The sequence below is a fragment of the Entelurus aequoreus genome, linkage group LG13 (genome assembly GCF_033978785.1).
Source record: "Entelurus aequoreus isolate RoL-2023_Sb linkage group LG13, RoL_Eaeq_v1.1, whole genome shotgun sequence".
NCBI classification, from domain to species: Eukaryota; Metazoa; Chordata; class Actinopteri; order Syngnathiformes; family Syngnathidae; genus Entelurus; species Entelurus aequoreus.
The window spans coordinates 65,490,339-65,504,802 of NC_084743.1; the positions used below are offsets into that span (position 1 = coordinate 65,490,339).

General features: G+C 35.8%; 1 protein-coding gene across 2 annotated transcripts in view; it reads left to right on the top strand.

Moving 5' to 3' along the window:
- Positions 1-14,464, top strand: part of veph1 (ventricular zone expressed PH domain-containing 1) — a 251,566-nt gene that overhangs the window by 155,002 nt on the left and 82,100 nt on the right. For both annotated transcript variants that reach the window (XM_062068176.1, XM_062068178.1), the window contains 2 exons: positions 1,850-2,013; positions 8,121-8,330. In XM_062068176.1, coding sequence (XP_061924160.1) covers positions 1,850-2,013; positions 8,121-8,330 — 374 coding nt within the window. The remainder of the gene's footprint in view (positions 1-1,849; positions 2,014-8,120; positions 8,331-14,464) is intronic.

Below are 14,464 nucleotides of genomic sequence, written 5' to 3' on the forward strand. Positions count from 1 at the left end.
ACAGTCCCTATTAGTACCGGCTTAGCATTTTTAAATTTGATTTCCGCCCACACAGATTCCAGGTTATTGTGGTTAAGATCAGTGCGAGTTATGTATTTAATATCCTGGTGAATATACATACAAACGCCCCCACCGTGTTTATTCCTATCATTTCTGATAACCGAAAAGTTTTGTATTTCTATCTCTGAGTCAGAAATACTTTGATCAAATTTGGTTTCCGAGAAACACAAGATTTTTACCTTCGTGTTGAGGAACATTTCTCTGATTTGGTCGAGTTTGGCTCCAGAGAGGCTGTTCACATTAAGGTGGATGATGTGTAGTCCACTGGAACCAAAAAGAGCATCAGAGTCCGCTGTGTTGTGGTACTGACCAGAAAAATTGTTGGTTATTATTGCTGTTGCAGTTGAAGAGCAAGGAGAGAGAGGAGAGAGAGGCATATTGATCGTCCTCCAGGTGAAGGGGGAGGGAGAGAAAGGGGGAGGGGAGGGAGAGGAAGGAGGAGGCCAGGTAGGGTTGCTGGGGGATGGGTTGGGTTTCCTTTTGGCGGGCTTTTTTGAAGACAAAGAGAAAGAGAATAACGAAAATGTTTGTGTAAAGGCGCCTCTAAATCCTGTGTATGGCGCGTCCTCGGCCGTCCGGGACCGGGGAGAGGTCTTGTGGACCCCCGCCATCTCGTGCAGTTCCCCGCAATCACCGATGTCTGGGTCGCCGTCCACCGCAGCCGCCGCGTCGTTCACCGCCGCTGAGTCACTGCCTTCTCTGATGACTGGGTCGTCCTCCGCCGCCGCCGCCGAGCCTCCGACCGTGTCGATGAACGGGGCGAAGTCCTCCGCCGAGCCGCCGACCGCAGGAGCACAGGTGAGCCTGAGCTGAGACGAGCCGGTAGCCGAGTTAGCTTCGATGGCGACGCTAGCAGTAGCATTGCTAGTCTTCGCCAGTCGGGACAACATTAACCGTGTTGTTGCAGGTCCAGGGTTGAGTTCAGTGTCTCCTGATAGTAGAAGTAATAGTAGTATTATTGACTTTCTGTCTATCCTTCCAGTCAGGGGCATGTTTCTTCTGCCTCGATGTGCAGACAAGCACGATGCTAACACGTTAGCTCCGAAGCCAAGGTGCTTCGCCGATATATTGTCGTGGAGATAAAAGTCACTGTGTATGTCCATTTCGCGTTCTCGACTCTCATTTCATCATTGATATATAAACTATCAGACTGCGTGGTCGGTAGTAGTGGCCTTTAACAGATACGGAGCATTTAAGGCTAATGTTTAACAACTGGCTTGAAGGGACACGTTGAGGAAGGTCTTGTTGTGAGTTGTCCAGTGAAAGGTTGTACAAATACTTTCAAGTTTCAATCCTCATGTCTCAGAAACACAGGCCTTTTGCAGGATTGGCGACAGGGCAGCACGGTGAAGCAGTGTTTAGCGCTCGTGCCTTACAGTAAGAAGGTCCTGGGTTCGATTCTCGGGCTGCGTGGAGTTTGCATGTTCTCCCTGTGACTGTGTGGGCTCTCTCCGGGTGCTCCAAAGACACATTCACCCATGGGCATAGGCTGATTGGCAACACTAAATGTGGCCTTAATTCCTAACAATCCTAGTATTTTACCGTTATTTCTATAGTTTTTTTGTAAACAGATTACCATTATATCAGCTTTTTCATAGTAGTGTACTATAAACCAAAACAGTTTCCTGTCAAATAACGGATTGAACATCAACAAACCTTATGTCCTATACATTGTGACTTTATTTTTTTTTTTAGGGTGAATTCCTGGCCACCACAGCTTACCGTTATTTTAGCGTAAATTGTGCTGATTTTTTATTTTTCTTTACATCGTACTTCCGTGTGTCCGCAGGGAACCACATGCTGCTCCGCGTGCTGCCCTCAGTCTACTCCAGACAGCCCGATGTCATCCACCGTCACCTTGGCAACCTCACCGCGATGATGTCACAGCTGGACCCTATGGAGCAACAGCACCTGATCCGACTGCTCCAAATGGTGGCCGAGCAGCATCCGCTGGTGAGGTTGTTTGTCACGTGCTCACTTTCTTTGAAGTCATTCCAAAACAAGGAAGGGCGATTCAAGTTCAAAACTTTATTGGAACATCTCTGTGTGGACTTGGCACGTCCTCCTCGTGCTTGTGTGGGTTTTTTTTCCCTTCACACATGCCAAAAACATTTAACTTAGCTGGAAAGTGCAGCCTATTTAAATGAGGATTTTGCATCTACAACCGGTTGTCACCATGGAGACACTCATTTACTGCACACATGCTTCCAACCTGTAGTGTTTTGTTATGTTGCGGAACATGCAGCACACAGCTATAATTCCTACCACCTTTTCTGGGCCTTTACAAACACTCCCCCAGTGAGTTCTAGAAAGGAACCTACTTTTTAGCAAGGTGCTGGCACTAACTAACGGTGAGCTGGAATGATCCAGACACATAAAAATGCATGTTGCTTGAAGTTTTTTCCGTATGGGGAGATATACATACTTGCCAACCTTGAGACCTCCAATATCGGGAGGTGGGGGGGGGGGTTGAGGGCGTGGTTATTTACAGCTAGAATTCACCAACTCGAGTATTTCATATATATTTCATATATATTTCATATATATATATATATATATATATATATATATATATATATATATATATATATATATATATATATATATATATATATATATATATATATATATATATATATATATGAAATACTTGACTTTCAGTGAATTCTAGCTATATATATATATATATATATATTTTTTTTTTATTTACATAGAAAAGAAAAAAAAACAACTTGAATTTCAATGTTCCAGTGGCTATCCATTAGATGGCAGTATTGTCCTGTTTAACTTCTCCGTTCATGATGAGTATATCATTTCGGCCGCCATGTCTGTAATTTCCTCGTTCTTCTGCTTCGTCTCCTTGTTGTGTGCGCAGTTGTGCACTCTACTCTCTAAAAGCCCTAGATGTTATGACGTCATTGGGCAGGCAAGCTGTTTATATTGTGGGAAAGCGGACGTGAGAACAGGCTGTCCCCACTCAGACTCAGGTCCGCATTGAGCTGGAGGGGGCGTGGCCTCCAGCTCCGGCTGAATACCGGGAGTTTGTCGGGAGAAAATCTCTGCCGGGAGGTTGTCGGGAGAGGCGCTGAATATCGGGATTCTCCCGCTAAAAACGGGAGGGTTGGCAAGTATGGAGATATATTGATTATTTTGGCTCCAAATCAGCCCTTTAGTTATTCATCAGCTCAAAGACGAAATTGCTGGACAGACAATATGCACTGTAAAAATGCTTGTTGATTTTAAGGGAAAAAAACAGGTAGCTGAGTTGCCAAAATTTTACGGTGAAAATGAAAGTGGTACCGTTTTGACATTTTCAAGATTTCAAGTTTCAAGATTTTTTTTGTAAAGAAAAACAGTGGCAACATCGACAGTAATGAAGTATCCCACACTTCTTTTTTGTAAAGTACATTTGTACAGCCGATACGGGCATCTACATCAACTATATGATTTGCCTGAGTAGCTGGACAGGACAAAAAATAAATAAATAAGAATCACGCTTAACAAAGTTTAAAGGCCCACTGAAAGCCACTACTACCGACCACGCAGTCTGATAGTTTATATATCAATGATGAAATCTTAACATTGCAACACATGCCAATACGGCCGGGTTAGATTAGTAAAGTGCAATTTTAAATTTTGCGCGAAATATCCTGCTGAAAACGTCTCGGTATGAAGACGACTGCGCGTGACGTCACGGATTGTAGCGGACATTTTGGGACAGCATTGTGGCCAGCTATGAAGTCGTCTGTTTTCATCGCAAAATTCCACAGTATTCTGGACATCTGTGCTGGTGAATCTTTGCAATTTGTTTAATGAACAATGGAGACAGCAAAGAAGAAAGCTGTAGGCGGGAAGCGGTGTATTAGCGGCCGGCTGCAGCAACACAAACACGTAGCCGGTGTTTCATTGTTTACATTCCCGAAAGATGACAGTCAAGCTTTACCATTGGCCTGTGGAGAACTGGGACAACAGAGACTCTTACCAGGAGGACTTTGAGTTGGATACGCAGACGCGGTACCGTGAGTACGCAACCAGAATGTTGCCATAAGCATTTTGTTTAATTTGTATGTGTAACGCAGTACGCAGCTGCGGCTTCCAAACATTTGATCGCTTGCCCGTACGTGCGTGCCGCTATGTGCATGTCACATACGTAACTTTGGGGAAATATATGTGCTGTATGAACTTTGCGGAGGTGAACAGTACTTTGGGCTGTGGGATTGAGTGTGTTGTGCGGGTGTTTCATTTGTATTGGCGGGTTTTATGGACGGGAGGGAGGAGGTGTTTGTTATGCGGGATTAATTTGTGGCATATTAAATATAAGCCTGGTTGTGTTGTGGCTAATAGAGTATATATATGTCTTGTGTTTATTTACTGTTGTAGTCATTCCCAGCTGAATATCAGGTCCCACCCGCCTCTCACAGCATCTTCCCTCTCTGAATCGCTTCTACTGCCCTCTAATCCTTCACTCTCACTTTCCTCATCCACGAATCTTTCATCCTCGCTCAAATTAATGGGGAAATTGTCGCTTTCTCGGTCCGAATCGCTCTCGCTGCTGGCCATGATTGTAAACAATGTGCAGATGTGAGGAGCTCCACAACCTGTGACGTCACGCTACTTCCGGTACAGGCAAGGCTTTTTTATCAGCGACCAAAAGTTGCGAACTTTATCGTTGATGTTCTCTACTAAATCCTTTCAGCAAAAATATGGCAATATCGCGAAATGATCAAGTATGACACATAGAATGGAACTGCTATCCCCGTTTAAATAAGAAAAACGCATTTCAGTAGGCCTTTAATGTAAAAGTAAAGCATATCTGACAGTATTTGGCTGTGTTGCATTATTGCAATAATTATACATCATCACGGAAAAAAACAATAATTTTGCATATTTTTGCCTCATCTAACTGACAGAATAATTAGAGATGTCCGATAATGCCGATATATGCTTTAAAATGTGATATCGGAAATTATTGGTATTGGTTTCACAAAGTAAAATTTATGACTTTTTAAGTACAGAGCGCCAATAAACCTTAAAGGCACTGCCTTTGCGTGCCGGCCCAGTCACATAATATCTACGGCTTTTCACACACACAAGTGAATGCAATCCATACTTGGTCAACAGCCATACAGGTCACACTGAGGGTGGCCGTATAAACAACTTTAACACTGTTACAAATATGCGCCACACTGTGAACCCACACCAAACAAGAATGGCAAACACATTTCGGGAGAACATCCGCACCGTAACACAACATGAACACAATAGAACAAATACCCAGAACCCCTTGCAGCACTAACTCTTCCGGGACGCTACAATATACACCCCCCGCTACCCCCTAAAACCCCCGCCCACCTCAACCTCCTCATGCTCTCTCAGGGAGAGCATGTCCCAAATTCCAAGCTGCTGTTTTGAGGCATGTTAAAAAACAATAATGCACTTTGTGACTTCAATAATAAATATGGCAGTGCCATGTTGGCATTTTTTTCCGTAACTTGAGTGGATTTAGTTTGGAAAACCTTGTTACATTGTTTAATGCATCCAGCGGGGCATCACAACAAAATTAGGCATAATAATGTGTTAATTCCACGACTGTATATATCGGTACCGGTTGATATCAGAATCGGTAAATAAGAGTTGGACAATATTGGAATATCGGATATCGGCAAAAAAGACATTATCGGACATCTCTAATTATTGCAATAATTATACATTATCAGGGGGGAAAAAATTATTTTTCTTATTTTCCATATTTTTGCCTCATCTAACTGACAGAATAATTAGAGATGTCCGATAATGCCGATATATGCTTTAAAATGTGATATCGGAAATTATTGGTATCGGTTTCACAAAGTAAAATTTATGACTTTTTAAGTACAGAGCGCCAATAAACCTTAAAGGCACTGCCTTTGCGTGCCGGCCCAGTCACATAATATCTACGGCTTTTCACACACACAAGTGAATGCAAGGCATACTTGGTCAACAGCCATACAGGTCACACTGAGGGTGTCCGTATAAACAACTTTAACACTGTTACAAATATGCGCCACACTGTGAACCCACACCAAACAAGAATGACAAACACATTTCGGGAGAACATCCACACCGTAATACAACATAAACACAACAGAACAAATACCCAGAACCCCTTGCAGCACTAACTCTTCCGGGACACTACAACCCCGCCCACCTCAACCTCCTCATGCTCTCTCAGGGAGAGCATGTCCCAAATTCCAAGCTGCTGTTTTGAGGCATGTTAAAAAAAAAAAAAATGCACTTTGTGACTTCAATAATAAATATGGCAGTGCCATGTTGGCATTTTTTTCTGTAACTTGAGTGGATTTATTTTGGAAAACCTTGTTACATTGTTTAATGCATCCAGCGGGGCATCACAACAAAATTAGGCACAATAATGTGTTAATTCCACGACGGTATATATCTGTATCGGTTGATATCGGAATCAGTAAATAAGAGTTGGACAATATCGGAATATTGGATATCGGCAAAAAAGCCATTATCGGACATCTCTAATTATTGCAATAATTATACATTATCAGAAATAAGTAAAAAAATAAGTACGGACCAAATACACTGCATAAGAAGGAACTCATAAATAACGGAAAATACATTTATATAGAAATATTCTATATGCTGAATTAATAATGAATATGTTATTAAAATTAAAGTACAAATGAAATGACAGCTTCACCACTTTAGTCATATTTTTTGCACTTAAGAAAATTCTGTATGACTTCTTCTGTTTGTTTGATATTGTCATTACTGCCACAAGTGGTGGAAAACGGTATTTCAGCTTGAGTACCGCTGCGGCCCATACGGACCACAGCTGAGAAACAGATCATTTTTGGCGTTCCTCTCGGGAGCCCCGGCCCCATTGTTAAGACACAACTTACTATTTGGTATAAAAATCATGATAAAACCTTTTTAAAACAGGTTACAAAAGCTCCTCTTGGCTGCTGACGTATCATGTAAAGTTGATTCTTAAATATATATATATATATATATATATATATATATATATATATATATATATATATATATATATATATATATATATATATATATATATATATATATATATATATATATATATATATATATATATATATATATATATATATATATATATATATATATATATATATATATATATATTTATATTTATATATATGTATGTATGTGTGTGTGTGTATGTGCCAAATTCCAAGCTGCTGTTTTGAGGCATGTTAAAAAAAAAATAATGCACTTTGTGACTTCCATAATAAATATGGCAGTGCCATGTTGGCATTTTTTTCCGTAACTTGAGTGGATTTATTTTGGAAAACCTTGTTGCATTGTTTAATGCATCCAGCGGAGCATCACAACAAAATTAGGCATAATAATGTGTTAATTCCACGACTGTATATATCGGTATCGGTTGATATCGGAATCGGTAAATAAGAATTGGACAATATCGGATATCGGCAAAAAAGCCATTATCGGACATTTCTAATTATTGCAATAATTATACATTATCAGGGAAAAAAACTATTATTTTGCATATTTTTGCCTCATCTAACTGACAGAGTAATACTCTTCCCTATGCAGCATATGTCATAATTACTTCCACAGTATTTTCATAGAACTTTCCTTATCTTGCCAGTTATGCAAGATGGTTTCTCTTTGTCTCCATCCAAGACAACACCAGCTGGAGTCTTGCTAACGGTGTCTGAAAAACATGACACACCTCTGAGGAGTAGCTGATATTTGGATATTAAAGGTGATTATGCAGGTATCGTGACTTCAATAGCATGGGGGTTGGGGATTCTGCAATGGTCAGATCCAGTCCTGTCTAGCTGTGGATAATGAGGACGAACTGTTTCCAGACGGTCCTACAGGCATGTCTTTGTTTATCCTCAGTCAGCACAAAGTTCCTCTCGCTCCACTTTTCCACCTCTTAAAGAGACATCCAGCCTTCTGCTGAGTCCTGCTTGCGAGCGAGCAAGAACGCCGCCTGTTGCCGCACTCGTCACTCACGTGTGACCCCCCTGACTCTCTGTTCGCAGATGCTGAGCCCGCAGGTACCTGCGCTGGTGGGTTACCTCGGCAACCAGTCTCTGGTCGAGGCCATTCTGGGCACTGTGGTGGACGTGTCTCAAGCCAGCCCCTCCTCGCTGGTCAGCTCCCTGCCAAGGCTCAGGACCGTGGGACAACAGTGGCCCGCTCTCTTGGGTCACGTGGCCAAAATCCATGGTGCCGTGGGCATCATCAGCGAGGTACAAACACACACAACTGATGCATAAAGAATGTTCAGAAGTCAGAAAATGCACTTTATTGAGCATTCTTGCATGCTGATAAACATCCGGTATGATGTTTATTTAACACATACACCCTAGCTAGGCTTAGGTCAGACTCATTAGGAAAAATAAGTACGGACCAAATACACTGCATAAGAAGGAACTCATAAATAACAGAAAATACATTTATATAGAAATATTCTATATGCTGAATTAATAATGAATATGTTATTAAAATTAAAGTACAAATGAAATGACAGCTTCACCACTTTAGTCATATTTTTTGCACTTAAGAAAATTCTGTATGACTTTTTCTGTTTGTTTGATATTGTCATTATTGCCACAAGTGGTGGAAAACGGTATTTCAGCTTGAGTACCGCTGCGGCCCATACGGACCACAGCTGGGAAACAGATCATTTTTGGCGTTCCTCTCGGGGGCGCTCGCAGCCCAACTATGGGCCCCGGCCCTGTTGTTAAGACACAATTGACTATTTGGTATAAAAATCATGATAAAACATTTTCAAAACAGGTTAGAGGTTACAAAAGCTCCTCTTGGCTGCTGACGTATCATTTAAAGTTGATTCTTAAATATATGCGTGTGTGTGTATATATATACTGTATATGCGTGTGTGCGTGTATATATATATGTGTGTGTGTTTGTGTATTTATGTATGCATGCGTGTGCGTGTGTGTGTGTCTGTGTTTCTGTTTGTACATAAGTGTGTGTGTGTGTATATATTTGTGTGTGTATGTATATATATGTGTGTGTCTATATGTGTGTGTGTGTGTGTGTTTATATATATATATATTTATATGCGTGTGTATGTATACATATGTGTGTGTACGTAGATATATATGTATATATATTTATATGTAAATGTGTGTGTGTGTGTGTATATATGTGTGTGTGTTTGTGTATATAAGCATGCGTGTGTGTGTGTGTGTGTGTGTGTGTGTGCGTGTATATATGTGTGTGTGTGTTTGTGTTTCTGTTTGTGTGGGTGTATATATTTGTGTGTATGTATATATATGTGTGTGTGTGTATATATATGTGTGTGTGTGTGTGTGTTTATATTAATATATATATCTATATGCGTGTGTATGTATACGTATGTGTGTGTATGTAGATATATATGTATATATATATATATAAATATATATATGTGTGTGTGTGTGTATATATGTGTGTGCGTTTGTGTAAATATGTATGCGTGCGTGTGCGTGTGTGCGTGTATATATGTGTGTGTGTGTGTCTGTGTTTCTGTTTGTACATAAGTGTGTGTGTGTGTGTATATATTTGTGTGTATGTATATATGTGTGTGTGTGTGTATATATGTGTGTGTGTTTATATTAATATATATATTTATATGCGTGTGTATGTATACGTATGTGTGTGTATGTAGATATATATGTATATATATATATAAATATATATATATGTGTGTGTGTGCGTGTGTGTGTGTGTATATATGTGTGTGTGTGTTTGTGTATATATGTATGCGTGCGTGTGCGTGTGTGCGTGTATATATGTGTGTGTGTGTGTCTGTGTTTCTGTTTGTACATAAGTGTGTGTGTGTGTGTATATATTTGTGTGTATGTATATATATATATATATGTGTGTGTGTGTATATATGTGTGTGTGTGTGTGTGTTTATATTAATATATATATTTATATGCGTGTGTATGTATACGTATGTGTGTGTATGTAGATATATATGTATATATATATATATATAAATATATATAAATGTGTGTGTGTGCGTGTGTGTGTGTGTATATATGTGTGTGTGTTTGTGTATATATGTATGCGTGCGTGTGCGTGTGTGCGTGTATATATGTGTGTGTGTGTGTCTGTGTTTCTGTTTGTATATATGTGTGTGTGTGTATATATTTGTGTGTATGTATATATATGTGAGTGTGTATATATGTGTGTGTGTGTATGTTTATATATATATATATATTTATATGCGTGTGTATGTATACATATGTGTGTATGTAGATATATATGTATATATATATGTGTGTGTGTGTGTGTGTGTGTGTATATATGTGTGTGTGTTTGTGTGTATATGTATGCGTGCGTGTGTGTGTGTGCGTGTATATATGTGTGCGTGTGTGTGTCTGTGTTTCTGTTTATACATAAGTGTGTGTATATATTTGTGTGTGTATGTATATACATATATGTGTGTGTGTGTTTATATATATATATATATTTATATGCGTGTGTATGTATACATGTGTGTGTGTAGATATATATGTATATATATACAGTATATATATGTGTGTGTAAATGTACTTATGTGTGCGTGCGTGTGTGCGCGTGTGTGTATAAATGTGTGTGTGTGTTTATGTATAAATGTGTGTGTGTGTGTGTCTGTGTTTGTGTTTGTACATATGTGTGTGTGTGTATATATTTATGTGTGTATGTATATATATGTGTGTGTGTGTATATATTTATGTGTGTATGTATATATATGTGTGTGTATATGTACATATGTGTGTGTGTGTATGTGTATATATATATATATGTGTGTGTATATGTACATATGTGCGTGTATGTATATATACATGTGTGTGTATATGTACATAGGTGTGTGTGTATGTATGTATGTATCGATTTAGAATTACATTAAAACTTCCATCATTATTTGACAGTTGGAAATTGAGAAAAAAAAATCCTCAATTTTTATTTTTGTTTTAATAGTGCTGTCTACCGATTGAAAAAAAATGTGTGATTAATTAATTATGATCTGTAATTAATTATTTTAATTAATAGTAATAACATCAATAGTATAATTATTAGTATAAGTATTAATAGTATAACATCAGTTTAGTCTGTGTCAAAACGCTATTTGACGCCATTATTCCATACCTCGTGCAATAGATAGAAGCAACAACAAAGTTTAGTGATTAAGAATAAGATGAATGCAATTAAAAAACATAACCTGCTGAATAGGACTGTGATTATTTAATCACAATTAACACAAAAATGTGACATCCCTGAGTTGTATCCCGATTTGCATCAAATTTTTTGTTTAACTTTGCACTTCTTTTTGGCCTTGAGGAAAATAATATTTGTTCGAGGCAATTTTTAAGTTTTTGCTTCAAAATGTCCCTTTTTTTCTGTCATAGCAAGCACCCTATTGACTTTAAATGGTGTCCGTCACATGATGGCTTAGCTGGCTCAGGTCGTAGGTCAAACTAATCCATGTTACTTTGGCAGTATTTTCAAACTTAGTTGTTCTGGGGGGGGGAAAAAGCAAGAACTTTAAGTGCAGGATGTCTGCGGAAGACGGGGGTCAAAGGTCACTGATACACGATCCTACCTTTCTGACACGATTCTCTAAAAGGACTTAAAAGGGGGAGGGGGAAACTCACAAAATATCTACACTGATTTAAAAAGATATTCAAACACAATGTTTGCATTATCTGAGGTCAAAGATCAAAGTGAAAACATATATTTTTATAAATCCCTAAAAACAGTCAAAAAGTAAAAATATTTTTTTTAAATCACTGAAAAGATCAAACTGAAAATATATTTTTTCCATCACTAAAAAGGTCAAAGTGAAAATATTTTTTTATACCCACTAAAAAGATCAAAGTGAAAATATATGTTTTAATCACTAAAAAGGTCAAAGTGAAAATCCATCCATCCATTTTCTACCGCTTGTCTCTTTCGGGGTGCTGGGGCCTATGAAAATATTTTTTTAAAAATCACTAAAAAAGGTCAAAGTAAAAAAAAAAATTTGAAATCACTAAAAAAGGTCAACGTAAAAGTATTTTTAAAAATCACAAAAAAAAGATTAAAGTGAAAATATATATTTTAAAGTCACTAAAAAAGGTCAAAGTCAAAGTATTTTTTTAAAATCACTAAAAAGATCAAAGTGAAAATATATTTTTTAATTTACTAAAAAGATCAAAGTGAAAATATATTTTTTAATTTCCTTAAAAGATCAAAGTGAAAATATTTTTTTAAATCACTAAAAAGGTCAAAGTGAAAATCCATCCATCCATTTTCTACCGCTTGTCCCTTTCGGGGTGCTGGGGCCTATGAAAATATTTTTTTAAAAATCACTGAAAAAGGTCAAAGTAAAAAAATTTTTTTTTAAAACACTAAAAAAGGTCAACATAAAAGTATTTTTTAAAAATCACTAAAAAAAGATTAAAGTGAAAATATATATTTTAAAATCACTAAAAAAGGTCAAAGTCAAAGTATTTTTTTTAAATCACTAAAAAGATCAAAGTGAAAATACATTTTTTTAATTTACTAAAAAGATCAAAGTGAAAATATATTTTTTAATTTACTTAAAAGATCAAAGTGAAAATATTTTTTTAAATCACTAAAAAGGTATGTGTATTTTTTTTTAAATCACTAAAAAAAGGTGAAAGTGATTTACTTAAATCACAAAAAAGGTCAAAGTCAACATTTTTTTTAAATCAGTAAAAAGGTCAAAGTGTAAAAAATTTTTTTTAAATCACTAAAAAAAATCAAAGTGATCATTTTTTAAAACAAATCACTAAAAAGGTCATAGTGATTTTTTTACATCACAAAAAAGGTTAAAGTGATTTTTTTATAAATCACTAAAAAAGTCCAAATAAAAATATATTTTTTAAATCACTAAAAAGGTCAAAGTGAAAATATGTTTTTATAACAACTAAAAAGATCAGAGTGAAAATATGTTTTTAAATCCCTAAAAAGGTCAAAGTGATTTTTTTTTTTTAAATCACTAAAAAAGGTCATAGTAAAAGTATTTTTCAAAAATCACTGAAAAAGACCAAAGTGAAAATACATTTTTTTAATCACTAAAAATGTCTGTGTACATTTTTTTTAAATCACTAAAAAATGGTCAGTGATTTTTTTAAATCACAGAAAGGGTCAAAGTGAACTTTTTTTTTTTAAATCACTAAAAAGGTCAAAGTAAAAATATATTTATTTAAATCATTAAAAAGGTCAAAATAAAAATATATTTTTTTAAATCACTAAAAAGGTCATGGAGTACTTTTTTTTTTTTAATCACAAAAAAAGGTCAAAGTAAGTTATTTAAATCACAAAAAAGGTCAAAGTCAAAACATTTTTTTTAAATCACAAAAAAGGTCAAAGTCAACATTTTTTTAAAAATCAGTAAAAAGGTCAAAGTGTAAATATATTTTTTTAAATCACTAAAAAAAAATCAAAGTGATCATTTTTTAAAACAAATCACTAAAAAGGTCATAGTGATTTTTTTACATCACAAAAAAGGTTAAAGTGATTTTTTTATAAATCACTAAAAAAGTCCAAATAAAAATATATTTTTTAAATCACTAAAAAGGTTAAGTGAAAATATGTTTTTATAACGACTAAAAAGATCAGAGTGAAAATATGTTTTTAAATCCCTAAAAAGGTCAAAGTGATTTTTTTTTTAAAAATCACTAAAAAAGGTCATAGTAAAAGTATTTTTCAAAAATCACTGAAAAAGACCAAAGTGAAAATAAATTTTTTTAATCACTAAAAATGTCTGTGTACATTTTTTTTAAATCACTAAAAAATGGTCAGTGATTTTTTTAAATCACAGAAAGGGTCAAAGTGAACTTTTTTTTTTAAATCACTAAAAAGGTCAAAGTAAAAATATATTTTTTTAAATCACTAAAAAGGTCAAAATAAAAATATATTTTTTAAAATCACTAAAAAGGTCATGGAGTACTTTTTTTTTAATCACAAAAAAAGGTCAAAGTAAGTTATTTAAATCACAAAAAAGGTCAAAGTCAAAAAAAAAATTTTAAATCAGTAAAAAGGTCAAAGTGTAAATATATGTTTTTAAATCACTTAAAAAAGGTCAAACTGATTTTTTTAAATCACAAAAAAGGTCAAAGTGAATTTTTTTTAAACAAATCACTAGAAAGGTCAAAATAAAAAGGTCATAGTGATTTTTTTACATCACAAAAAAGGTTAAAGTGATTTTTTTTAAAATCACTAAAAAGATCAAAATAATATATTTTTTAAATCACTAAAAAGGTCAAAGTGAATTATGTTTTTATAACCACTAAAAGATCAAAGTGAAAATATTATTTTAAGTCACTAAAAAGGTCAAAGTGAATTTTTTTTTTAAATCACTAAAAAAGGTCAAAATTAAAGT